The 25,373-nt window shown below is 47.6% G+C and overlaps 2 protein-coding genes and 1 non-coding gene across 7 annotated transcripts; 2 read left to right on the forward strand and 1 right to left on the reverse strand.

Annotated features, from left to right (window-relative positions):
• The first annotated feature begins 401 nt into the window (after positions 1-401).
• On the forward strand, positions 402-1,862 carry LOC137319309 (zinc finger protein 436-like). The gene has a single exon (XM_067981595.1). It carries the CDS (start codon positions 659-661, stop codon positions 1,502-1,504), a length of 846 nt encoding a protein of 281 aa, XP_067837696.1. The 5' UTR covers positions 402-658; the 3' UTR covers positions 1,505-1,862.
• Positions 1,863-5,125: 3,263 nt separating this feature from the next.
• Positions 5,126-22,846, forward strand: LOC137319306 (zinc finger protein 79-like). Of its 5 annotated transcripts, none has more exons than XM_067981590.1 (3): positions 5,126-5,199; positions 10,045-10,202; positions 20,379-22,846. In XM_067981590.1, the coding sequence occupies exon 3, from the start codon at positions 20,729-20,731 to the stop codon at positions 21,356-21,358; it is 630 nt and encodes a 209-aa protein (XP_067837691.1). In that variant the 5' UTR covers positions 5,126-5,199; positions 10,045-10,202; positions 20,379-20,728; the 3' UTR covers positions 21,359-22,846. The 5 variants fall into 5 exon arrangements, with proteins under 5 accessions (XP_067837691.1, XP_067837693.1, XP_067837692.1 ...); XM_067981592.1 differs by lacking the exon at positions 5,126-5,199 and adding an exon at positions 8,089-8,199; XM_067981591.1 differs by lacking the exon at positions 5,126-5,199 and adding an exon at positions 9,001-9,253.
• Positions 22,847-25,279: 2,433 nt separating this feature from the next.
• Positions 25,280-25,373, reverse strand: trnay-gua (transfer RNA tyrosine (anticodon GUA)). The gene is made up of 2 exons: positions 25,337-25,373; positions 25,280-25,315 (listed from the first exon to the last, which is right to left on the reverse strand). It is a non-coding gene; the product is annotated as a tRNA-Tyr (tRNA).

Below are 25,373 nucleotides of genomic sequence, written 5' to 3' on the forward strand. Positions count from 1 at the left end.
CCAAAACGAGGTCGTAAATATAAAATAGTGGCTAATGAATCCAGAGTCAGCACCTTCAGAGGAGGAGGGAGAGGGAGGGGGACCAGTGAGTGTCGAACTGAACTCAGCACCTTCAGGGAATGGAGAACACTCAGAGCACATTGGAAATGTTGTGCTAGGTTTGGATTTCAGCACAGGGAGGAGGGAGAGTGTGTGGGACGGGGATTTGCAGCTTTGGGGAAAAAAACGGAGGAAAGAATGTTCCATAGAAATTAGAATTGTTTGTTCTGAATTTCTATCCTGTACTTACAGTGCTGACTTTTGTAAACTCCTTTTACAGGGTATTAGAAGGGGAGGATTTGCTGACGGCAAACTCAAACCAAACAGCATGTCAAGATCTGACAGAGTCACTCGATACATCAGGACCTGAATATCATCGGTCTTTGAATGTAGAAGGAGAAATGCTTGTCTGTTCAGTGTGACCGGCAAAGCACCAAGACACACACACACCCGAGTGAGAGTGTTCCAGTGCACTGACTGTGGAAAGAGCTTTAACCAGTTACATAACCTGAAAAAACATCGCACCATTCACAGCGGGGAGAAACCGTCCACGTGTTCTGTGTGTGGACGAGGCTTCAACTGATCGTCCAACCTGGAGAGACACAAGGACACCCGGACCATGGAGAAACCGTGGAAATGTGGGGACTGTGGGAAGGGATTCAATTACCCATCCAGGCTGGAAACTCATCGACGCAGTCACACCGGGGAGAGGCCGTTCACCTGCTCCGTGTGTGGGAAGGGATTCACCACGTCATCCGGCCTCCTGAAACACCAGCGCACTCACACCGGGGAGAGGCCATTCACCTGCTCCGTGTGTGGGAAGAGTTTCACTTGTTCATCCGGCCTCCTGACACACCAGCGCACTCACACCGGAGAGAGGCCGTTCACCTGCTCCGTGTGTGGGAAGAGTTTCACTTGTTCATCCGGCCTCACTGAACACCAGCGCACTCACACCGGGGAGAGGCCGTTCAGTTGCTCTCAGTGCGGGAAGAAGTTCAGGTATTCATCCAACCTCACTGAACACCAACGTGTTCACACTGGGGAGAGACCGTTCACCTGCACCGTGTGTGGGAAGGGATTCACTTGTTCTTCCCACCTCACTGAACACCAGCGTGTTCACACTGGAGAGAGGCCATTCGTCTGCTCCTTGTGTGGGAAGGGGTTCATTAAATTATCCCACCATCTGAGACACCAGCGTGTTCACACCGGAGAGAGGCCGTTCACCTGCTCCGTGTGTGGGAAGAGATTCACTTGTTCATCCAACCTCACTGCCCACCAACTTGTTCACACCGATAAAAGACCTTTTAAATGTTCTGAGTGTGAGAAGAGCTTTAAGAGCAGAAATGATCTGCTGAAACACCAACGCACTCACACTGGAGAGAGGCCGTTCACCTGCTCCGTGTGTGGGAAGAGATTCACAAATTCACCCCACCTTCTGGCTCATCACCGTATTCACACTGGGTAGAGGCCGTTCACCTGCTCCGTGTGTGGGAAGAGATTCACTCGGTCATGCAACCTGCTGACACACCAGCGAGCTCACAACTGACTGCAGGGGTTGGATTCTGCTGTTATTGCTGCTGTTAATCACAGCCAGGACTGAGCCATGTTCATTGTGGCAGTTAGATTCTGCTGATGTTAATGACCCCTATAACTGGGCTGAAGTTTGATATTCTGGATATATGTCAAATAAATCAGCTTTGATTCAAACACACAGTGTGTCGAGTCCTTAACGTCTCCAAGATAAGAGGAGACTAATTGATGTCCTGTTACCAACTAACCTTTTTTGAGCCTTTTCTCTTTTGTTAAAGAAAGACTTGCATTTCTACAGCACCTTTCAGGATGTCCAAAACCACTCTACAATCAATGAAGTACTTTTGAAGTGCAGTGACTGTTGTAATGTAGGAAATGCAGCAATTGATTTGCGCACAGCAAGGTGCCACAAACAGCAATGTGATCATGTCCAGATAACCTGTTTCACTGATAATGGTAGAGGGATAAATACTGGCCAGGACGCAGGGGAGAACTCACCTGCTCTTCTTCAAATAATATCATGGGAAGTTTTACGTTCAGCTGAGAGGGCAAACGGGGACTCGGTTTAACGTCTCATCCGAAAAACGGCATCTCTGAAAGTGCAGCACTCCCTCAGTACTGACGAGAGTGTCAGCTTAGATTATGTGCTCAGGTCTCTGGAGTAGGATTTGAACTCTCGGCTTACTGACACAGAGACGAGAGTGCTACCACTGAACCACGGATGACACCTGATTATTACGACATATTATCTCGGTTCTCATACCTTCGGTTAGTCTCATGGATAAGTCCCAGCTCCCCATACCTTCCACACTGCCTCTCCTGGCCTTGGTATCCTGGGAAGGTATCGGTAACACGCCCGGGATCATTAACACAAAACCCAGTCTGTGAATCACTTTCAGCGACTGGACTTGGCGTGTGCCCCACAGCATCTCTCTCACCTTCGATGTGTGGATAGAGCATCAGGCCTGCAAACCTCGTCTGAAATTTAAATCCACTCAGCAAATATAGTGAACAAAAGAGGAAGAAGTAAACACAGGATGGCCCAATAATCCAGTTCTATGTTCAAAGGAGGAAGTCTGTTATCCAACTTCTCGAATGGACAAACCAAAGAAAGATCCCAAAAATAAAAAAAACCTTGAATTCTTTGCCAATACCATTCAAATCCTGAGAGATTCCTTCCTTTTCTGGAATTCCCCATCCCTGTGCGGTATTGATCAAAACTGCTTCATGGACATTTCTGACAGTCAATATTCGTTGAGATTGAACCAATCACACAGCTCTGTGTCAGTTTGAATTATTCCTCTCTTTAGCCTGTAACCAATGAAACTTTTTTCCCTTTGGTTTGGTTTCAGTTTCACTGCTGGACCCACCACTCAAAGCACTTTATCTGATCTGGCCCTGGGAATCAGCAGACTCCTCGCTCATCTCCCACAGTGCCCCATCTCTCCTCCTCTTTTCACCCTTGCTTGTGTTCCACACTCTGGGCCTCAGCCCTTCCTCTAGGATTCTCACTATCAACAGGTGGGATTTGTTTGGAGACAGGATGTCCCAGATCTCCACCTTGAAAGGGACAAGGAGAGGACCCGATGGGCCGAATGGCACCGCCTGATTGCATCACAGCAGTGCCTAACAACCAACCTCCCTGAGCCCTGCTCATTATGGGATGTTGAGCTCTGTCTGTTATCGGATAGGAAACAGGAGCAGAATTCGATCCAAGTCGAGCCCAGGATTAATGGGAAGAGGTACAGAATTAACTTATAGCTTATTGAGTAAGAAATGTCATTGTCCCGGACACTCTCTGTCCCTCAGTATCTGTGTCCGGGGGAGAAGCTGATGGGCTTGTGTTACCTTTGTTGGTGAATCTTTGTCGTCATCATGGTGATGGGTGTCTGTACTGGGAAATGGGATATTTGATCAATCAGAGCAGCTCTTGTCAGCATCTGGTACCTCAGGTCAGGGACAGCATGGGTTATATACAGAGCAAAGCTCCTTCTACATTCTCCCATCAAACACTCCCAGATCAATGACAGCACAGCTATGCTCCGTATCTAACCCGTGCTGAACCTGCCTTGGGAATGTTTGAGGAGAGAGTGTAGAGGGAGCTTTTCCATATATATAACCCGTACTGTTCGTGCCCCTGGAGTGTTTGTTGGGACAGTGTAGATGGGGTTTTACTCGGTATCTAACCGGTGCTCTACCTGCCCTGGGAGTGTTTGCTGGGGCAGAGTACAGGGAGCTTTACTCCGTATCTAACCCTTGCTGTACCAGCCCCTGGAGTGTTTGATGGAACAGTGTCGAGGGAGTTTAGTCCGTATCTAACCCGTGCTGTATCTGCACTTCGGAGTGTTCGATGGAGCAATGTAGAGGGAGCTCTACTCTTTATCTAATCCGTGCTGTATCTGTCCTGCATGTGTTAGATGGGACAGTGTAGAGTGAGCGTTAATCTATATCTAACGAGTGCTGTAGCTGCCCTGGGAGTATTTGATGGGACAGTGTTGAGGGATCTTTACTCTGTATCTAACCCGTGCTGCCTGCCCTTGGAGTTTTTGATAGGATAGTGTGGAGGGAGCTTTACTCTGTTTGTAACTCGTGCTGCACCTGCCTTGGGATTGTTTGATGGGACAATATAGAGAGCGTTTTTCTGTATCTAATCCATGCTTTGCATGACCCTAGGTTGTTTTATGGAACAATGTCGAGGGAGCTTTAATCTGTATCGAACTCATGCTGTACCTGCCATGGGAGTGTTTGATGGGAAAGTTTAGAGGACGCATTGAGAGACAGAGGGAGGGAGAGACAGAGAGAGATAAAAAGACAGAGGGAGAGGGGGAGATAGGCAGAGAGAAAGCGAGGGGGACAGATAGATAGAGAGAAAAAGAGAGAGAACGAGAGCGAGAATGATGGAGAGAGAGAGGGAGAAAGAGAGAGAGAAAAAGTCATAGAGAGAGGGGAAGAGAGGCTGAGAGAGAGAGGATGATGGAAAGAGAGATAGAGAGAGAAAAGACAGAGAGGGCGAGAGAGGCAGAGGGATAGAGAGACAGGGGGAGCGAGGCAGAGGGAGTGAGAGACAGAGAGAGAGAGAGAGAAAGAGGCAGAGGGAACGAAGCAGACAGAGAGACACCGAGAGAGAGAGGGGGAAAGAGGCAGAAGGAGAGAGAGGGACAGAGAGACGGAGAAAAAGACAGAGAGAGAGGGGGAAAGAGGCAGAGGGAGAGAGAAAGAATAAGACAGAAAGAGAGAGGGGGAGAGAGAGACAGAGAGAGAGAGAGGGACAGGGGGAGAGAAAAAGACAGAGAGAGAGAGTGAGCGAGAGAGGGGGACGGAGAGAGAGAAAAAGACAGAGGGGGGGGGGGGGGAAGAGAGAGAGAGAGAGGGTCTCCTGCCAGAAAGCGGGACGTGTGTCGGTGAGGGTCCTGCAGGGTGTTTGGGTGATGTGCCTGTCATGGTTGAATAACTGCCAGTGTGTGTGACCTGTGGGTTGTGGGTGTGCGGCTTGCGACAGTGGTAATGTGTGAGGGTGAGAGGAAGCATCTGATTGAAAGAGTTTATTGGTAGGTGGGAGATGGGGGCCCCCCCTTGCTGGTGAGAAGCCATTAAACGGCCCAGAGAGGCCTGGCTGCTCGCGGGAATCGGGTAAATCACCAGGCAGGACCAATCCACTCTCTGCCTCTCTCCCCATCTCTCTCCGTCTTTTTCTCTCTGTCTGTCCCTCTCTGTCTTTCTCTCTCTCAGTCCCTCTTTCTCTGTCTTTCTCTCTCTCTGTCCCCCTCTCTCACCTCCTCTCTCTGTCTCTCCCTCGCTCTCTCTGTCTTTTTTTCTCTCTCTGTCCCTCTCTCTCTCTCTGCCTCTCTCCCCCTCTCTCTCTGTCCCTCTCTCTCTCTCTGACTCTCTCCCCGCTCTGCCTATTTCTCTCTCTCTCTCTGCCTCTCGCCCCCTCTCTCTGTCCTTTTCTCTCTCTCTGCCCCTCTCTCTCTCTCTGCCTCTCTCTCCCCCTCTCTCTCTGTCCCTCTCTCTCTCTCTCTCTGACTCTCTCCCCGCTCTGCCTATTTCCCTCTCTCTCTCTGCCTCTCGCCCTCTCTCTCTGCCCCTCTCTCTCTGTTGCCTCTCTGAATTTCTCTTGATTGAAAAATACTCAGGTACTGTACGGCCCGTGTGTGTCTCAGTGTCAGCTCCTGTACATGTACAGTACACAGTGGTAAATGGGAACGATTCACTCCTGTCTGGTACTGAACGGCCCGTGTGTTTCTCAGTGTCAGAGGGTGTGGGAAGCCGAGAGAGAGAGAGAGGAGGAGAGAGGGAAGAGAGAGAAAAGGACAGAAGAGACAGAGGGGGAGAGAGGCCGAGAGACAGAGGGTGACAGAGAGAGAGAGAAAGACAGAAAGAGAGATAGAAAGAGAGACAGAGAGATAAAAAGACAGTGAGAGGGGGAGATAGGCAGAGAGAAAGTGAGAGGGACAGATAGAGAGAAAAACAGAGAGAGAGAGAGAGAGAAAGAGAGCGAGAATGATGGAGAGAATGAGGGGGGAGAGAGAGAGAGGGGGAAGAGAGGCTGAGAGAGAGAGGATGATGGAGATAGAGATAGAGAGAGAAATAGACGGAGAGGGGGAGAGAGGCAGAGGGAGAGAGAGAGAGGTTTGCAGAGACAGGGGTAGAGAGGCCGAGAGAAAGAGAATGACAGAGGGAGAGAAAAGTACAGAGAGAGAGGGGGAGAGAGGCAGAGGGAGAGAGAGGGATAGAGAGACAAAGAAAAAGACAGAGAGAGGGGGAGAGAGGCCGAGAGAAAGAGAGTGACAGAGAGAGAGAAAAGGATGGAGAGACAGGGGGAGCGAGGCAGAGGGAGCGAGGCAGAGGGAGCGAGGCAGAGGGAGCGAGGCAGGGGGAGCGAGGCAGGGGGAGCGAGGCAGAGGGAGCGAGGCAGAGGGAGCGAGGCAGAGAGAGAGACAAAGAGAGAGGGAGAGAGACAAAGAGAGAGGGAGAGAGACACAGAGAGAGAGAGGGGGAGGGAGAGAGAGGGACAGGGGGAGAGAAAAAGACAGAGAGAGAGAGAGAGAGAGGGGGAGAGAGGCAGAGAGAGTGGGGGGGGAGAGAGAGAGAGAGAAAAAGGCAAGAATGGGGAGAGAGAGAGAGGGTCTCCTGCCAGAAAGTGGGACGTGTGTCGGTGTTCTCAGGTACGGTACGGCCCGTGTGTGTCTCAGTCTCAGCTCCTGTACATGTACAGTACACAGTGGGTAAAATGGAACGATTCACTCCTGTCTGGTACTGTACGGCCCGTGTGTGTCTCAGTGTCAGCTCCTGTACATGTACAGTACACAGTGGGTAAAATGGAACGATTCACTCCTGTCTGGTACTGTACGGCCCGTGTGTGTCTCAGTGTCAGCTCCTGTACATGTACAGTACACAGTGGGTAAAAGGGAACGATTCACACCTGTCTGGTACCGTACGGCCCGTGTGTGTCTCAGTGTCAGAGGGGATGAGAGGCCGAGAGGGGGGGGGGAGAGGGAGAGAGAAAGAGACAAAGAGATGGGGAGAGAGGCAGAGAGAGAGTGAGGGGGACAGAGAGAGAGAGAGAGAGAGGCAGAGAGAGAGAGAAAAAGACAGAGAGAGGCAGAGAGTGTGAGGGGGTCTCCTGCCAGAAAGCGGGACGTGTGTCGGTGAGGGTCCTGCAGGGTGTTTGGGTGATGTGCCTGTCATGGTTGAATAGCTGCCAGTGTGTGTGACCTGTGGGTTGTGGGTGTGCAGCTTGCAACAGTGGTAATGTGTGAGGGTGAGAGGAAGCATCTGATTGAAAGAGTTTATTGCGAGATGGGAGATGGGGCCCCCCCCTTACTGGTGAGAAGCCATTAAACAGCCCAGAGAGGCCTGGCTGCTTGCAGGAATCGGGTAAATCACCAGGCAGGACCAATCCACTCTCTGCCTCTCTCCCCCCCACTCTCTGTCCTTTTCTCTCTCTCTCTCTCTCTGCCTCTCGCCCCCTCTCTCTCTCTGTCTCTCTCTCTCTGTTGTCTCTCTGAATTTTTCTTGATTGAAAAGTACTCTGAAATATTTCAGTCTCACTGTTCAAAATAACAACAACAATTAAACAGCCCAGAGAGACCTCTCTCCGTCCCTCTCTCTCTCTGTCCCCCTCTCTCTCTGTCCCCATCTCTCTCTCTTTTTCTCTCTCTCTCTCTCGCTCTGTTTCTCTCTCCCCCTCTCTCTCTGTCTTTCTATGTCATTTAAACAGAGAGAGTCTGACCGAACCGATCATTTTCTCTCTCTCCGTCCCTCTCTCTCTCTGTCCCTCTCTCTCTGTCCCTCTCTCTCTCTCTCTCCCTCTCTCTCTCTCTCCCTCTCTCTCCCTCTCTCTCTCTGTCCCTCTCTCTCTCTGTCCCTCTCTCTCTGTCCCTCTTTCTCTCTGTCTGTCTCTCTGTCCCTCACACTCTCTTGTCGCTCTGAATTTTTCTTGATTGACAAGTACTCGATTCACCTTTCTGCAGCATTTTTATTCATTAAAATGTTTTCTATATTAAAGCTTCAATTAGAGGCTGGAAACCTGTCAGTTAAATCTCGTTTCTCAACCTTTGGATGATTTGAGTGTTTGAAATGGTGCTGTGCCCTGAGCTCGGAACCTGTTTGCCATCCAGACCCGGGGAGGTGAGAATGAGATGGAGTCCCTGCTCCCTCCACAGCTCTTTACAGTAAACACACAGAGAGAATGAAATGGTCAAACACTGTCTGAGAAACAGCAGCCATTCCAGCTCTGCAGCCCTTGTGTATTCGGAGCAGATTCCGCCCAACTTTAGTTCTTTCAATGTGGACGCCGGGCAGGGTGGGATGTGACGGAGGTCCCCGGGGTGTTTGGGTCACGAGGGGAGGGGGGAGACAGGCTGAGGGTGGGGGGGACTCGGTTTGGGGTGAGGGAAGAGGGGGAGACAGGCTGAGGGTGGGGGGGACTCGGTTTGGGGTGAGGGAAGAGGGGGAGACAGGCTGAGGGTGGGGGGGACTCGGTTTGGGGTGAGGGAAGAGGGGGAGACAGGCTGAGGGTGGGGGGGACTCGGTTTGGGGTGAGGGAAGAGGGGGAGACAGGCTGAGGGTGGGGGGGACTCGGTTTGGGGTGAGGGAAGAGGGGGAGACAGGCTGAGGGTGGGGGGACTCGGTTTGGGGTGAGGGAAGAGGGGGAGACAGGCTGAGGGTGGGGGGGACTCGGTTTGGGGTGAGGGAAGAGGGGGAGACAGGCTGAGGGTGGGGGGACTCAGTTTGGGGTGAGGGAAGAGGGGGAGACAGGCTGAGGGTGGGGGGGACTCGGTTTGGGGTGAGGGAAGAGGGGGAGACAGGCTGAGGGTGGGGGGACTCGGTTTGGGGTGAGGGAAGAGGGGGAGACATGCTGAGGGTGGGGGGGACTCGGTTTGGGGTGAGGGAAGAGGGGGAGACAGGCTGAGGGTGGAGGGGACTCGGTTTGGGGTGAGGGAAGAGGGGGAGACAGGCTGTGAGGGTTTCAAATCAGTAAAATAGGTCCTTGAAATGTGGCTCATTCCAGCAGACAGGTCTCCTGGTCAAACCAGTCCTGCCCTGGGCTGTCCCTGGATTAACATGAGAATGGACAGGTCCCTGAGGGAGACCCATTGAGATTCAGTCTAATATCTCAAATGATGTGGAGATGCCGGTGATGGACTGGGGTGGACAAATGTCAGGAATCTTACAACACCAGGTTATAGTCCAACAGTTTTATTTGAAAATCACAAGCTTTCGGAGGCTTTCTCCTTTGTCAGGTGAGTGTGGGATTCCATGAAAGGCACCGCTTTATAGTCAGAGCACAATGCCTGGTGATTACAGATAATCTTTCCAACTGCCCGTTGTCAAGGCAATCAAAGGAGTCGAATAGTGTTCAGACAGAGAGACACGACATACGGGACAATCAGTATATTCAGTAGTCCCGTATGTAACGTCCCTCTGTCTGAACACTATTCGAATCCTTTGATTGCCTTGACAACGGGCAGTTGGAAAGATTATCTGTAATCACCAGGCATTGTGCTCTGACTATGGAATCCCACACTCACCTGACAAAGGAGAAAGCCTCCGAGAGCTTGTGATTTTCAGATAAAACTGTTGGACTATAACCTGGTGTTGTAAGATTCCTTACAGAATATCTCAAAGGCTGAAGCAGGGAGCTCCCCGGGGGTAGGGGATGGCCGTGTGTCTCGTCCCAAACCCTCCCCAGGGGCGGGGACAATCTCTCAGTCTGCCGGGGTCCTCCAGCCTGTCCTGAGTGTATTTCTCTCTCTGTCTCTCTCCCAACTTTTCTCTCTTCAGATTCTCTTGTTTGTAACCGGGATTTGTGTTTCAGTGTTGGGGCTGAGGGATTGTCGGTGTAACTGGGAGAGGGAGTGGGAGGGAGGGGGGAGAGAGAGGGGGAGTGGGAGGAGAGGAAACTCTGGGCTCTTGCTGTGCCTTTTTAATCCCTTGCTTTTGTGTTGTAATCAATTCCCTCTCTCCCCTCAGGAAACTTTTCGATGAAATGCTGCAAGGAGATGATCCAGGAAAGAGACATTTTGTGAGAAGGAGGAGGATGAGGGGGAATCCTGGGCCAAGAATCGTTCTCTCTGCTGGGGACTGACTGACTGAGACCTTCACCGCAGCCTGGACCCGATGGGGGCCACGTGAGTCATGTCTGGGTTACTCTGGGGTCACTGGGACATTCTGGGGATCACTGGGACATTCTGGGGACACTGGGGGATCACTGGGACATTCTGGGGACACTGGGGGATCACTGGGACATTCTGGGGACACTGGGGGTTCACTGGGACATTGTGCAGGAGCTGACACTGAGACACACACTGACCGTCTGACAGTGCAGCGCTCCCTCAGTACCGACCGTCCAACTGAATATCACCATCTGTTCACTGCAAGTGCAACTTTTCAGAAATAACACAAAGTGGATCAAACTATTCTTCAGAGGCTGACAATGTGACATATCTCGGGTCTTAATTGAAATTAAAAGCTCTTTCAGGGAGCGTCCTGCAGCACGCAGAGGGCCCAAATGTGAAAACAGCCTCCAAATGTTTTCTTAGTTTGAAGTTTAATTTTTGAAAAGGTCACTGACAACTCAGAAAGAAATCGTGTTAATTCTCAAGCCATTTTGGGCCCCCATGTGAAATTGTATTGTAATGGAACCACACAGACACATGGGGAAGCTCGGGTGCAAACTGATTGGAATTTGAGATTTTAATCCCATATTCATTTGTGGCACAGCTCAGCTCAATTCAAACCCAATGTCTGTGCAAGGGACACGTGTCTCCTGACTGTACAGTCTGTGTGTGTGTGTGTGTGTGTGTGTGTGTGTGTGTGTCTCAGTCTCACTGGTCTCATAACATAACTTTAAAGCAGTAAAATTAACCAGAACTTGCTCCAAAGACAAAACCGATCCGCACCCATGAGGACGGCCTCAACCGGGATCTTGGATTCATGTCACGCTGCACGTAACCCCACCAGCGAACAAAAGCTATCTGTTTTTAATATAACGGGTCATATGCTGGCTTTCTCTGCCTTCTGGATGTTTCTGCCTCTCTCTTTTCTGTTTTTATTTGTGTTGACTGTATATTCGGGGGCTCTGTAGGTAACACCTCTCTGTCTGAACACTGTGATTGCCTTGGCAACGGGCAGTTGCAAAGACTATCTGTAATCACCATGTATTGTTCTGTGATTTATAAATGCGTAGGCTTCGAGGAGTTCCTGACATTTACCTGAGGAAGGAGGAAGCCTCCAAAAGCTTGTAAATTTCAAATAAAATCGTTGGACTATAACTTGGTGTTGTAAAATTGTTTACAATTGTCAACCCCAGTCCATCACCGGCATCTCCACATCATGGCTAAAACCGATCCAGATCTTGAAGGTGTGATGATTTCCTCCTTCTCTCTGCTCTGTTGGTGGGAGGCTCATTTCCAGTCCCAGGTTTTTGTATATTCCCCATGTCTGATGGGTTGGTTCCTGTGAACAGTTTGTCAGAGAGTGTTTCACTGCCTCAGGGTGTTTACAGAGAGTGCCTCAGGGTGTTTACAGTTTTTTTCCACACCGTTCACCTGAGGAAGGAGGAAGCCTCCGAAAGCTTGTGGAATTTAAAATAAATTTGTTGGACTATAACTTGGTGTTGTAAAATTGTTTAGAATTTACAGAGAGAGAGATAAGCAGCTCCCATCCTGGTCTGAAAGACCCAGTCAATGAGAGATTTATAAACAATCCAGCCCAGTGCAGTTAAACCTTGTCCCCCATTAATCCAAACACACCATATTGTGAGCAAAATTCAATATTTCACAGGGCCAGTGAGTCCAAGACACAGATTGTACCCACCTCCCTAAACTCAACTCCTTACTGTAAAAAGTGTCTGTCAAAACACAGCCCGTTTAGGGACTGAACCCCTCAAATAACCGTTACACTCAACATTGCAATCTCTCAGTGAATCGTTCCCTTTTACCCACTGTGTGCTGTACATGTACAGGAGCTGACACTGAGGCACACATGGGCCGTACAGTACCAGACAGGAGTGAATCGTTCCCTTTTACCCACTGTGTGCTGTACATGTACAGGAGCTAACACTGAGACACACATGGGCCGTACAGTACCTGAGTACTTTTCAATCAAGAGAAATTCAGAAAGACAACAGAGAGAGAGGGGCAGAGAGAGAGAAAAGGACAGAGAGAGAGGGGGAGAGAGGCAGAGAGAGAGAGAGAAAAAGGCAGAGCGGGGAGAGAGTCAGAGAGAGAAAGACAGAGAGGGTGAGAGAGAGAGGAGCGAGAGGCAGAAGGAGAGAGGGGGACAGAGAGAAAGAAAAAGAGAGAGAGAGGGGCAGAGAGTGTGGTAGAGAGGCAGAGAGTGGATTGGTCCTGCCTGGTGATTTACCCATTTCCCGCGAGCAGCCAGGCCTCTCTGGGCTGTTTAATGGCTTCTCACCAGCAAGGGAGGGCCCCATCTCCCACCTCGCAATAAACTCTTTCAATCAGATGCTTCCTCTCACCCTCACACATTACCACTGTCACAAGCCGCACACCCACAACCCACAGGTCACACACACTGGCACCTATTCAACCATGACAGGCACATCACCCAAACAACCACCAGGTCCCTCACCGACACACGTCCCGTTTTCTTGCAGGGAGTCCCTCTCTCTCTGTCCCCCCTCTCTCTGTCCCCCCTCTCTCTGTCCCCCCTCTCTCTGTCCCCCCTCTCTCTGTCTTTTTCTCTCTCTGTCTTTTTCTCTCTCTGTCTTTTTCTCTCTCTGTCTTTTTCTCTCTCTGTCTTTTTCTCTCTCTGTCTTTTTCTCTCTCTGTCTTTTTCTCTCTCTGTCTTTTTCTCTCTCTGTCTTTTTCTCTCTCTCTCTTTTTCTCTCTCTGTCTTTTTCTCTCTCTGTCTTTTTCTCTCTCTGTCTTTTTCTCTCTCTGTCTTTTTCTCTCTCTGTCTTTTTCTCTCTCTGTCTTTTTCTCTCTGTCTTTTTCTCTCTCTGTCTTTTTCTCTCTCTGTCTTTTTCTCTCTCTCTCTTTTTCTCTCTCTGTCTTTTTCTCTCTCTGTCTTTTTCTCTCTCTGTCTTTTTCTCTCTCTCTCCCACTCTCTCTCTCTACCGCTATCTCTGTCACTCTCTCTCTCTCCCTCAGCCCTCTCACTGTCTTTTTCTCTCTCTCTCTCTGCCTCTCTCCCGCTCTCTCTCTTCCCCTCTCTCTTTGTGACTCCCTCTCTCCATCCCTCTCTCTGTCCCCATCTCTCTTTCTTTTTCTCTCCACCTGTCTCTCTCTCTCTCTCTCTCTCTCCCCCCCCCTCGCTGCCGCTCTTCCTCTCTCTGTCCCTATCTCTCTCCCCCTGTCTCTCTCTCTCTCTCTCGCTGCCTCTCTCCCTTCTCTGTCTTTTTCTCTCTCTCTCTCTCTCTCTCTCTATCTTTTTCTCTGTCTCTCTGTCCCTCTCTCTCCCTCTGCCTCTTTGCCCCTCTCTCTCTCTGTCTCTCTCTCTGTCTTTTTCTCTCTCTCTGTCCCTCTCACCCCTCTCTCTTTCTCTCTCACCCCTCCCACTCTGTCTTTTTCTCTCTCTCTCTGTCTCTCCCCCTCTCTCTCACCCCCCCCTCTCTCTGCCTCTCTCCTGCTCTCACTCTGTCTCTCTCTCTTCCCCTCTCTTTCGCTGCCTCTCTTCCTCTCTCTGTCTTTTTCTCTCTCTCTCTCTCTCTCTCTCTCTATCTCTCTCTGCCTCTCTCTCTGTCTTATTCTCTGTCTCTCCCCCATCCTCTGTCGTTTTCGCTCTCTCTCTCTGCCTCTTTCCCCCTCTTCCTCTGTCTCTCTCTCTCTCTCTGTCTTTTTCTCTGTCTCTCTGTCCCTCTCTCTCCCTCTGCCTCTTTCCCCCTCTCTCTCTGTTTCTCTCTTTCTCTGTGTGTGTCTCTCTCTCTCTGCCTCTCTCCCTCGTCTCTCCGTCCTTTTCTCTCTCTCTATCCCTCTCTCCCGCTCTCTCTGTCTTTTTCTCTCTCTATCCCTCTCTCCATCATTCTCTCTCTCTCTCTGCCTCTCTCCTCCACTCTCTCTGTCCCTCCCTCTCTCAGCCTCTCTTCTCCTCTCTCTGACCTTTTCTCTCTCTCTCTCTCCCCCTCTCTCTCTCTGTTTTATTCTCTATCTATCTGTCCCCCTCGCTTTCTCGCTGCCTATCTCCCCCTCTCCCTCTGTCTTTTTCTCTCTCTGACCTTCTCTCTCTCTCTCTCTCTCTCCCCCTCTCTCTCTCTGTCCATTTCTCTCTCTCCCCCTCTCTCTCTCTCTCTCTCTCTCGGCCTCTCACACCCTCTGACACTGAGACACACATGGGCCGTACAGTACCAGACAGGAGTGAATCGTTCCCTTTTACCCACTGTGTACTATACATGTACAGGAGCTGACACTGAGACACACACAGGCCGTACAGTACCTGAGTACTTTCCTAACAAGAGAAATTCGGAAAGACAACAGAGAGAGAGGGACAGAGAGAGAGGGGGTGAGAGGCAGAGAGAGAGAGAGAGAGAGAGAGAGAGAGAAAAAGACAGAGCGGGGAGACAGAGAGAGAGGAGGCGAGAGGCAGAGAGAGAGAGAAAAAGATGGAGACAGGGCGAGAGAGAGGCAGAGAGTGAATTGGTACTGCCTGGTGATTTACCCGATTCCTGCGAGCAGCCAGGCCTCTCTGGGCTGTTTAATGGCTTCTCAACAGCAAGGGGGGCCCCCATCTCCCACCCACCAAAAAACTCTTTCAATCAGATGCTTCCTCTCACCCTCACACATTACCACTGTTGCAAGCCGCACACCCACAACTCACAGGTCACACACACTGGCAGCTATTCAACCATGACAGGCACATCACCCAAACACCCTGCAGGACCCTCACCGACACAAGTCCCGCTTTCTGGCAGGAGACCCCCTCACACTCTCTCTCCCCCTCGCTCTGTCTTTTTCTCTCACCCTCTGTTCGCTGTCTTTCTCTGCCTCTCTCCCCTCTCTGTCATTTTCTCTCTCTCTCTTTCTCTCTCTCTATCTCTCTGCCTCTCTCTGTTATTCTCTCTCTCTCCCCCCACTCTCTCTGTCTTTTTCTGTCTCTGCCTCTGTCTCTCTCTGCCTCTCTCCCCTTCTCTCTGTCCCTCTCTCTCCCTTTGCCTCTTTACCCCTCTCTCTGTCTCTCTCTCTCTGCCTCTCTCGCCCTGTCTTTGCCTTTTTCTCTGTCTCTCTCTCGCTCTCTTTCTATCTCTCTCTCCATCATTCTCTCTCTCTCTCTCTCCTCCTCTCCCTCTCTATCCCCCTCTCTCTCTCTCGGCCTCTCTTCCCCTCTCTGACTTTTTCTCTCTCTCTCTCCCCCTCGCTCTCTTTCTCTCTCTCTCTGTTTTTCTCACGACCTATCTGTCCCCCTCGCTGTCTCTCTGCCTATCTCCCACTCTCCCGCTGTGTTTTTCGCAATCTGTCTCTCTCTCTCTCTCTCTCTCTCTCTCGCTGTTACTCTCTCTCTCTATCTCTGTCACCCTCTCTCTGTCTCGGCCTCTCACACCTTTGACACTGAGACACACACGGGCCGTACAGTACCAGACAGGAGTGAATCGTTCCCTTTTACCCACTATGTACTGTACATGTACAGGAGCTGACACTGAGACACACACGTGCCGTACAGTACCAGACAGGAGTGAATCGTTCCCTTTAACCCACCATGTGCTGTACATGTACAGGAGCTGACACTGAGACACACAGTAACAAACTTTATATGGTATCAGGAGTTAACCCCTTACATGCTGTTTCTAGCAATACAAAAATATAAGTTAAATTAGATGGTGGGGAGGGCAGGAATGCTGTGGACCCAATCGCTCATCTCTGCCCAGCTCCGTCATGCCAGAATATCAGCATCTGTTCGAGCCCAAATTCCTCCCTTCGTTCATTGCAAGTGCAACTTTTCAGAAATAACACAAAGTGGATCAAACTATTATTCAGAGGCTGACAATGTGACATATCTGGGGTCTTAATTGAAATTAAAAACTCTTTCAGGGAGCGTCCTGCAGCACCCAGAGGGCCCAAATGTGAAAACAGCCTCCAAATGTTTTCTGAGTTTGAAGTTTAATTTTTGAAAAGGTCACTGACAACTCAGAAAGAAATCGTGTTAATTCCGAAGCCATTTTGGGCCCCCATGTGAAATTGTATTGTAATGGAACCACACAGACACATGGGGAAGCTCGGGAGCAAACTGATTGGAATTTGAGATTTTAATCCCATATTCATTTGTGGCACAGCTCAGCTCAATTCAAACCCAATGTCTGTGCAAGGACCACGTGTCTCCTGACTGTACAGTCTGTGTGTGTGTGTGTGTGTGTGTGTGTGTGTGTCTCAGTCTCACTGGTCCCATAACATAACTTTAAAGCAGTAAAATTAACCAGAACCTGCTCCAATGACAAAACCGATCCAGATCTTGAAGGTGTGATGATTTCCTCCTTCTCTCTGCTCTGTTGGTGGGAGGCTCATTTCCAGTCCCAGGTATTTGTCTATTCCCCATGTCTGATGGGTTGGTTCCTGTGAACAGTTTGTCAGAGAGTGTTTCACTGCCTCAGGGTGTTTACAGAGAGAGAGAGAGAAGCAGCTCCCATCCTGGTCGGAAAGACCCAGTCAATGAGAGATTTATAAAACAATCCAGCCCAGTGCAGTTAAACCTTGTCCCCCATTGATCCAAACACACCATATTGTGAGCAAAATTCAATATTTCACAGGGCCAGTGAGTCCCAGACACGGATTGTACCCACCTCCCTAAACTAAACTCAACTCCTTACTGGAAAAAGTGTCTGTCAAAACACAGCCCGTTTAGGGACTGAACCCCTCAAATAACCGTTACACTCAACATTGCAATCTCTCAGTGAATCGTTCCCTTTTACCCACTGTGTGCTGTACATGAACAGGAGCTCACACTGAGACACACACGGGCCGTACAGTACCAGACAGGAGTGAATCCTTCCCTTTTACCCACCGTGTGCTGTACATGTACAGGAGCTGACACTGAGACACACACGGGCCGTACAGTACCAGACAGGAGTGAATCGTTCCCTTTTACCCACCGTGTGCTGTACATGTACAGGAGCTGACACTGAGACACACACGGGCCGTACAGTACCAGACAGGAGTGAATCGTTCCCTTTTACCCACTGTGTACTGTACATGTACAGGAGCTGACACTGAGACACACACGGGCCGTACAGTACCAGACAGGAGTGAATCGTTCCCTTTTACCCACTGTGTACTGTACATGTACAGGAGCTGACACTGAGACACACACGGGCCGTACAGTACCAGACAGGAGTGAATCGTTCCCTTTTACCCACTCTGTGCTGTACACGTACAGTACAGTTGTGGTGGTTGTTGTGGCGGCCCAAACGCAAAGGCCGCCGCTCTGGCATCGCTCTGGGATCCCCAGCTGCACCCTGGCCTCACTCTGGGCTGACTGGGTGCACGCTGGGATCCCGGCATCACTCTGGGGTCACTGGGACATTCTGGGGTCACTGCGGGATCACTGGCGACACTCTGTCGGCCTCTTGCCGCCATCTGATAAGATGACGGCGGCGGCCATTTTTTCCAAGATGGTGGCCGTGCTTGCCGCCATTTTATCCAAGATGTCGGCCGCGCCTGCCGCCATGTTTTCCAAGATGGCGGCCGTGCTTGCTGCCATTTTTTCCAAGATGGTGGCCGCGCCGGCCGCCATTTTGTCCAATACGGACTCTGCGCTTGCCTCCATTTTGTCCAAGCTGGCTTCATTTATTATATAAATAATTGAAAAGTTTAAAATGTAAAATAAATAACTCAATATTTTAATTCATTAAATAAATGCTTATTTTATTATATCAATAATCAAATTGTTTTCAAGTGTTTAATTTATTATATGAATACTTCAAATGTTTCATTTATTATAAAGTGAATTCAATAGTTTAAATTATTCGATTGATTAATTTATTATGTAAATAACCGAGTTTAATTTATTGTATAAAAAATTCAACAGCTAAATTTATTATGTAAATAGTTCAATTGTTTAATATTTTATAAATAATTCAAGCGTTTAATTTTTATGTAAATTATTGAATTGTTTAATTTATTATATGAATAATTAAATTGATATATTTGATAAATAATTCAGTAGTTTAATTATATAATTGAAGTGTATAATTTACTATATAAATAGCTCCGTTTAATTTATTGTATAAATAATTCAATTTGTGAATTTATTATACAAATAAACAAGTGTTTAATTTATTATATGAAGCATTCAAGTGTATAATTTATTACGTAAATACTTCATTTGTTTAATTTATTATCTAAATAATTCAACTGTTTCATTTATTATATAAATAATTCAATAGTTTAATTCATTATATAAATAATCATTTGTTTAATTTCTTACATAACTACGTCAGTTGTTAAATTAAACTATTGAATTATTTTCATAATAAATTAAATATCCAAATCATTCAATAGTTTAATTTATTATATAATAATGCATGTCTAATTTATTATATAAAAAAAATCAATTGTTTAATTTATTATATAAATAATTCAAGTGTTAAATTTATTCTATGAAGAAACAATGGTTTAATTCATTATACAAATAATTTGTGTTTAATTTATTATATAAATAATTCAACAGCTTAATTTATTACATAAATCACACAAGTGTTAAATTTATTATATAAATAACCAATTATATTGTTTAGTTTATTATATAAATAATCCAAGTGTTAAAATTATTATATAAAGAGGTCAAGTGTTTAAATTGTATAATTAATTCACAGGTTTAACTTATCATACAAAGATTCAAGTGTTTATTTAATCATATTAATAATCCATTATTTAATTTATTGAATGAAGAATTTCAAAACGTTATTCATTATATAAATAATCAAGTGTTTCATTCATTATATAAATAATCAAGTGTTTCATTTATTATATAAATAATCAAGTGTTTCATTTATTATATAAATAATCAAGTGTTTCATTTATTATATAAATAATCAATTGTTGACTTTATTACATAAAGAAGTCTCGTGTTTAATTTATTATATAAATAATTCACCTAAATATTGAGTTCTTTATATAATAAATTAAACGAAGGAATATTTATATAATGAATTAAACTATTGAATTATTTCTATGATAAATTAAACACTAATTTTTTATGTAATAAATTAAAGAATTGATTATTTAATGAATTGAACTATTCAATTATTTATGAAATGAATTGAATGATTGAATTATTTAGAAAATAAATTAAACACTTGAATTATCTGCTTCCAATGTCTTTGTTTTTCGGTCTGATATTAAGATCATCAATGGCGGCGGCATCACCCAGCATGCAGCGCGGTTCAGATTGTGCCCTGTCTGAATCAGTGGAGCCCAACGCGCAGGCGCAGTAGTGCCTCATTACCGGTCAGTGTGTCCTGAGCATGCGCGGCCAGTCGAGGCTGCGGGAGGAGCGCGTTCGGTGCAGGTCAGAGGATCGGAGCAAGAGGCTCAATAAACCCCGGGGCCCGGGTCCGGGCTCAGGCCCAGGCTCAGGCTTTACAAACCCCGAGTGCGGCCCCAGACCCGAATATAAAACAGTGAACATTATCCCCCCCTCACTACCCGCCGGGAAATGAAGGGGAAATGGGGATCGGTCAGGGAGCGTCTGTAAATGAAGGAGAAATGGGGATCGGTCAGGGAGCGTCTGTAAATGAAGGAGAAATGGAGATCGGTCAGGGAGCGTCTGTAAATGAAGGGGAAATGGTGATCTCTATATCTTCAGTCATCCAGGGAGCTCTAGCTTTGGATGCTGTTCCTTTCCTCCTCGTGGGAATTTGTCTACTCTGTACCCAAACCAACTCCTCCTTGAAGGCCTCCCACTGTTCAATTACTGTTCTGCCTGCCAATTTTTGATTCCAATCCACCTGGACAAGATCCCTTTTTAACTCACTGGAATTTGCCCTCCTCCAGTTAAGTATTTTCACATTTGACTGTCCCCTGTCCTTTTCCATAACTGTTCTAAACCGAATGAGATTATGATCACTGCTGCCCCACTGAAACATGCTCCACCTGCCCCACTTCATTCTCCACACCGAGCCCACTGCTGCTCTCACACTCACTCACTCTCTCACCCTTTCACTCATGGTTTTGGGCCACTGAAAGATGATGCGATGGGTTTGGATTTCAGCACAGGGAGGAGGGAGAGTGTGTGGGACGGGGATTTACAGCTTTGAGGAATGAGAGAGGAAATAATGTTCCATAGAAAGTAGAGTTATCTGATCTGAATTTCTATCCTGCAATTACAGTGATAACTTTTATAAACTCCTTTTACAGGGGAGGATTTACAGAGGGAAACTCAAACCAAAGATCACGTCAAGATCTGACAGAGTCACTCGATTCATCAGGACCTGAATATCATCGGCCTTTGAATGTTGAAGGAGAAATGTTTGTCTGTTCTATCCGTGGGAGAAGATTTCAAACATCAGTGTGAGTGGAAAAGCACCGAGACACACACACGAGTGAGAGTGTTCCAGTGCACTGATTGTGGAAAGAGCTTTAACCAGTTGCACAGCCAGAAAAAACATCGCACCATTCACAGCGGGGAGAAACCGTACACGGGTTCTGTGCTTGGACGAGGCTTCAACTGATCGTCCAACCTGGAGAGACACAAGGACACCCAGACCATGGAGAAACCGTGGAAATGTGGGGACTGTGGGAAGGGATTCAATTACCCTTCAGAGCTGGAAACTCATCGACGCAGTCACACTGGGGAGAGGCCGTTCACCTGCTCCTTGTGTGGGAAGGGATTCACTCAGTCATCCGACCTGCTGAAACACCAGCGAGTTCACACTGGGGAGAGACCTTTCAAATGTTCTGACTGTGAGAAGAGATTTAAAAGCAAAATTGAACTGCTGAGACACCAACGCACCCACACTGGGGAGAGGCCGTTCACCTGCTCCGTGTGTGGGAAAGGATTCACTCAGTCATCTGCCCTGCTGACACACCAGCGAGTTCACACTGGGGAGAGACCTTTTAAATGTTCTGACTGTGAGAAGAGGTTTAAAAGCAAATTTAATCTGCTGAAACACCAACGCACTCACACTGGGGAGAGGCCGTTCACCTGCTCCGTGTGTGGGAAAGGATTCACTCAGTCATCTGCCCTGCTGACACACCAGCGAGTTCACACTGGGGAGAGACCTTTTAAATGTTCTGACTGTGAGAAGAGGTTTAAAAGCAAATTTAATCTGCTGAAACACCAACGCACTCACCAGCGAGTTCACACTGGGGAGAGGCCGTTCTCCTGCTCTGTGTGAAAGAAGAGATTCACTCGGTCATCCCTCCTTCTGTCACACCAGCGAGTTCACACTGAAGAGAGACCTTTCAATGTTCTGACTGTGAGAAAAGATTTAAAATCAGAAATGATCCGCTGAGACATCGACGCACTCACACTGGGGAGAGACTGTTCACCTGCTCCGTGTGTGGGAAGGGATTCACGAATTCATCCCACCTTCTGAAACATCCACTTGTTGACACTATTGAGTGACCTTTTAACTCAGTGACTGTGAGAAGAGCTTTAAAAGCAGAAATGAACTGCTGACACATCAACGCATGCCCATTGGTTGAGAGACTGTTCACCTGCTCTGTGTGTGGGAAGGGATTCACTCAGTCATCACACGTGCTGAGACTCCAGCGAGTTCACAGATGACTGCAGGGGTTGGATTCTGCTGTTAATCCCATCCAGGACTGAACCATGTTCATTCTGACAGTTGGGGTTTGTTTCTGCTGATGTTAATAAGCCCTATAACTGGGCTGGAGTTTAATATTCTGCGGTACCAGAGGAATCCTTACTAAGGAACCGTCTGGGGTTTTACCTCTCAGTGTGGGTCTAGCGGTGAATGATTCCTGACTCCCCGAACTGTCTTACATTTAACCCAGATCGGATCAGGATGAATTCAGTTTACAGGAGAATTGGGTCAAATATCACCCACAATCGAGGGAGACAAAAGCAGCCATTAGAGAAGCTCAGAGATCTTTGGAAAAGAAGATGGTGCCCAATTCTGAGAATAATAGCAAATGTCTTTCCAGCTACGTCAGGAGTCAGAAGACCATTAAAGATGCTTTAGGGCCACTGAAAGACAGTTCAGGACAGATTCCTGGGCTATGGCAGAGCTGTTGAATGACTATTTCTCATCAGTCTGTGGATGAGGCTCAGATTCCAGCTGTGGGATGTGCTGTCAACAATAACATCATAAATATTAAAATAGAATGGGATGTCACTTTGGATAAAATATGAACTCTCAAAATGCATTGTGCTCCAGGTCCAGATGATATCCACCCCCGGGTGTTTAAAGAGATGGGACGGGTGCTCTGTGAGCCCCTTGCCTGTATCTTCAACAGCTCAATAGAGTCAGGGATTGTCCCCTGAGATTGGAAGGGAGCTCATGTAGTTCCCATTTTCATTAAAGGGGACAAATCAGAGCCGGGGAATGACAGGCCCATCAGTGTGACCTCGATCAGAGGGAAGATGCTTGAAGGGATCCTAAGAGATGCTGTTTATGATCACGGGGAAAGAGAGGGAGCCATTAGAGATACTCAACACGGCTTCTGGGAAAGAAAATGGTGTCTGACAAACTTGCTTGAGTTTTTTGAAGAAGTTGCTGGGTTAGTGGATGAGGGTAATCCGGTTCACATTGTCTATCTCAGGGATGTCAAACTCATTTCCGATGGTGAACCTGACCCGATATCCTGGCACTTGGCCTGGGCCACATTCAGCAAAAGTTATTAAACTAGAAATAGATGAAGATGAACTGTATTGGTATTTACTTACATTTAGATTTTATTTACAGCTACTGCTGCTCCCGATACCTGGCACCTCTGAGCTTGAACTATTGCACCAACATTTGGAGTAAATGACTGGGCTGAGGCCTGTCTTGGATAAAAACATGAGGACCACTTGTCATTACAGAACTGTGTGCCCCAAACACTAACCGTGGAAGTGAATTCCACAGACTGCCTACTCCCTATGTAAAGAAGTTTCTCTTGACTACTGCTCTAAAACAGAGAGTGGGGTTAATTGTAGCGACTCACACTGTATAAGGTGGAAGTGGGGCTCCACAAGGATTGGTTCTGGGACCACTGTTCACAATTCACATCAACGAATTGGACTCGGGAATCGGAAGTACAATTTCAAAATTTACAGATGACACCAGATTGGCGGGGTGGGGTGGAGTTTGGATAATATTGATGAAGATTGCGACCAAATACAAAATACATTAATAAACTTGCAAAATGGGTGTATAATTGGCCAATGAATTTTAATGCAGATGACAGTGAAGTGGAGCATTTTGGTAGCAAGAATTTGGAAATTGTGCCCTGTATCCCCAAGTCCAAGTCATTAATGTATATCAAGGAAAGCAGTGGTCCCAGCACCGACCCCTGGGGAACACCACTGTACACCTCCCTCCATTCCGAAAAACAACCGTTCACCACTACACTCTGTTTCCTGTTATTTAGCCAATTCTGTATCCATGCTGCTACTGCCCCTTTTATTCCATGGGCTTCAATCTTGATGACAAACCCATTATGCGGCACTTTATCTGACGCCTTTTCGAAGTCCATACACACCACATTAACTGCATTGCCCTCATCTACTCTCTGTTACCTCATCAAAAAACTGTATCAATTTAATTAAACACGATTTGCCTTTAACAAATCCGTGCTGGCTTTCCCTAATCCTTGTCCAATTGACTGCTAATTCTATCCCGGATTATCGTTGCTAGAACTTTCTCCACTACCGAGGTTAAACTGACTGGTCAGTAGTTGCTGGATTTTTTCTTTCACCCTTTCTTGAACAGGGGTGTAACATTTGTAATTCTCCAGTCCTCTGGCATCACCCCCATATCTAAGGATGTTTGGAGGTTTTTTGCCAGTACCTCTGCAATTTCCACCGTTACTTCCCTCAGCAACCGAGGATGCATCCCATCCGGACCAGATGACGGATCTACTTTAAGTACAGCCAGCCTTTCCAGTACCTCCTCTTTGTGAATTTTTAGCCAATCCAGTATCTCTACAACATCTTCCTTTACTGACACTCTGGCAGCGTCTTCTTCCTTGGGAAAGACAGATGCAATGTATTTATTTCGTACCTCCGCCATGCCCACTGCCTCCCACTGCTACTAATTCGTTATAATCTGGGCCAGTGGTGCAATGGATAACGCATTAGGTTCGATTCCGACCTGGCTTGGATTTTTTAATGCAAAATTTTATGGCATTCAATACCTTGCAAGCTGTCCTACTTGGTGGTGCTGCCTGGCTCCATACCTGGTAAGTGCCTTCTCAGTGCAGCAAGCAGTGCATCAGTGTCATAATCTAAAGGGCTTGAATTCAATCTTCAGCGAAGGCATCAAGGATTACGAAGCTTTTTTTCCATCTCTCACCTCATCTTTCCATCTTTGCTGCATAGCAAAATCAAGAACTTTTGCTTACTGCAGCACATCAAAAGATTTGCTGCCCCTTGATCTCTCTGTACCCAAACACACAGTGAAGTTTAGGAAGTCCATGGGCGATGGACTCACTGACAACACTCTTGTTTCTGTATAATTGCCCCAAGACAAACGGTGAGTGGAGAATATAATCAACGATCCCGCTACTTCTCACAGGCCAAGTGAGCGCTCCACCAGTTGAGCTAATTCCTCGTTTGCTGTTTGTAAATCGCCCCTCACAGTTCCTGCCTCACACTCGCCTTCAAGCTGCTCCAAGACCAGCAGAGAAATCTTGCCTTGGGTTGCCGCTCCCTGAATATATTAAATACTTTGCTCCAATCGGCGGTATCGAGCATCAGCAAGTGAGGAACAGCAGAACGGGAAGCCACAGTAATCATGAGTGATGCTGAGAAGAGCCCGAGCCTGCGGAAGGAAGACGAGGTCACCGGAAAGCAACAGCCGCCCGAGCTCGAGGAGCAGCGAGAGCCCTGACTGACTGACTGATCGAAGACCATTTTGCCTGAAATTGAGGGCGATTTGAAGTGTTGCTGCTCAAAGGCACTCCCTGCTGGTGAGCAGAGGGAAATGCTCGAGTGAAACAGCCGTGCTCGGACAGACACAGAAAGCTTTCACGTTTGAGAAAGGAAAAGAGGCGTCCTGTGCCTGAGTGGCAACATGTTAATCTGTGAGCTGCCTGTGAAGTTCAGAGAGTGACCTTGAGGTAATTGCTGCTTGTTCCAAAATCACACTCACTCCTTCGAGCCGGAATTGAACCAGCGACCTAAGGATGACTTTATTTTGTTTTATTCACTACAGTCCTCCGCTCCACCAGCTGAGCTATCGAAGG

Source organism: Heptranchias perlo, unplaced genomic scaffold (genome assembly GCF_035084215.1).
Source record: "Heptranchias perlo isolate sHepPer1 unplaced genomic scaffold, sHepPer1.hap1 HAP1_SCAFFOLD_810, whole genome shotgun sequence".
Taxonomy (NCBI): domain Eukaryota; kingdom Metazoa; phylum Chordata; class Chondrichthyes; order Hexanchiformes; family Hexanchidae; genus Heptranchias; species Heptranchias perlo.

Coding starts and splice junctions, on each gene's coding strand:
- LOC137319309 (XM_067981595.1), top strand. CDS start 659: ATGGAGAAACCGTGGAAATGTGGGGACTGTGGGAAGGGATTCAATTAC.
- LOC137319306 (XM_067981590.1), top strand. CDS start 20,729: ATGGAGAAACCGTGGAAATGTGGGGACTGTGGGAAGGGATTCAATTAC.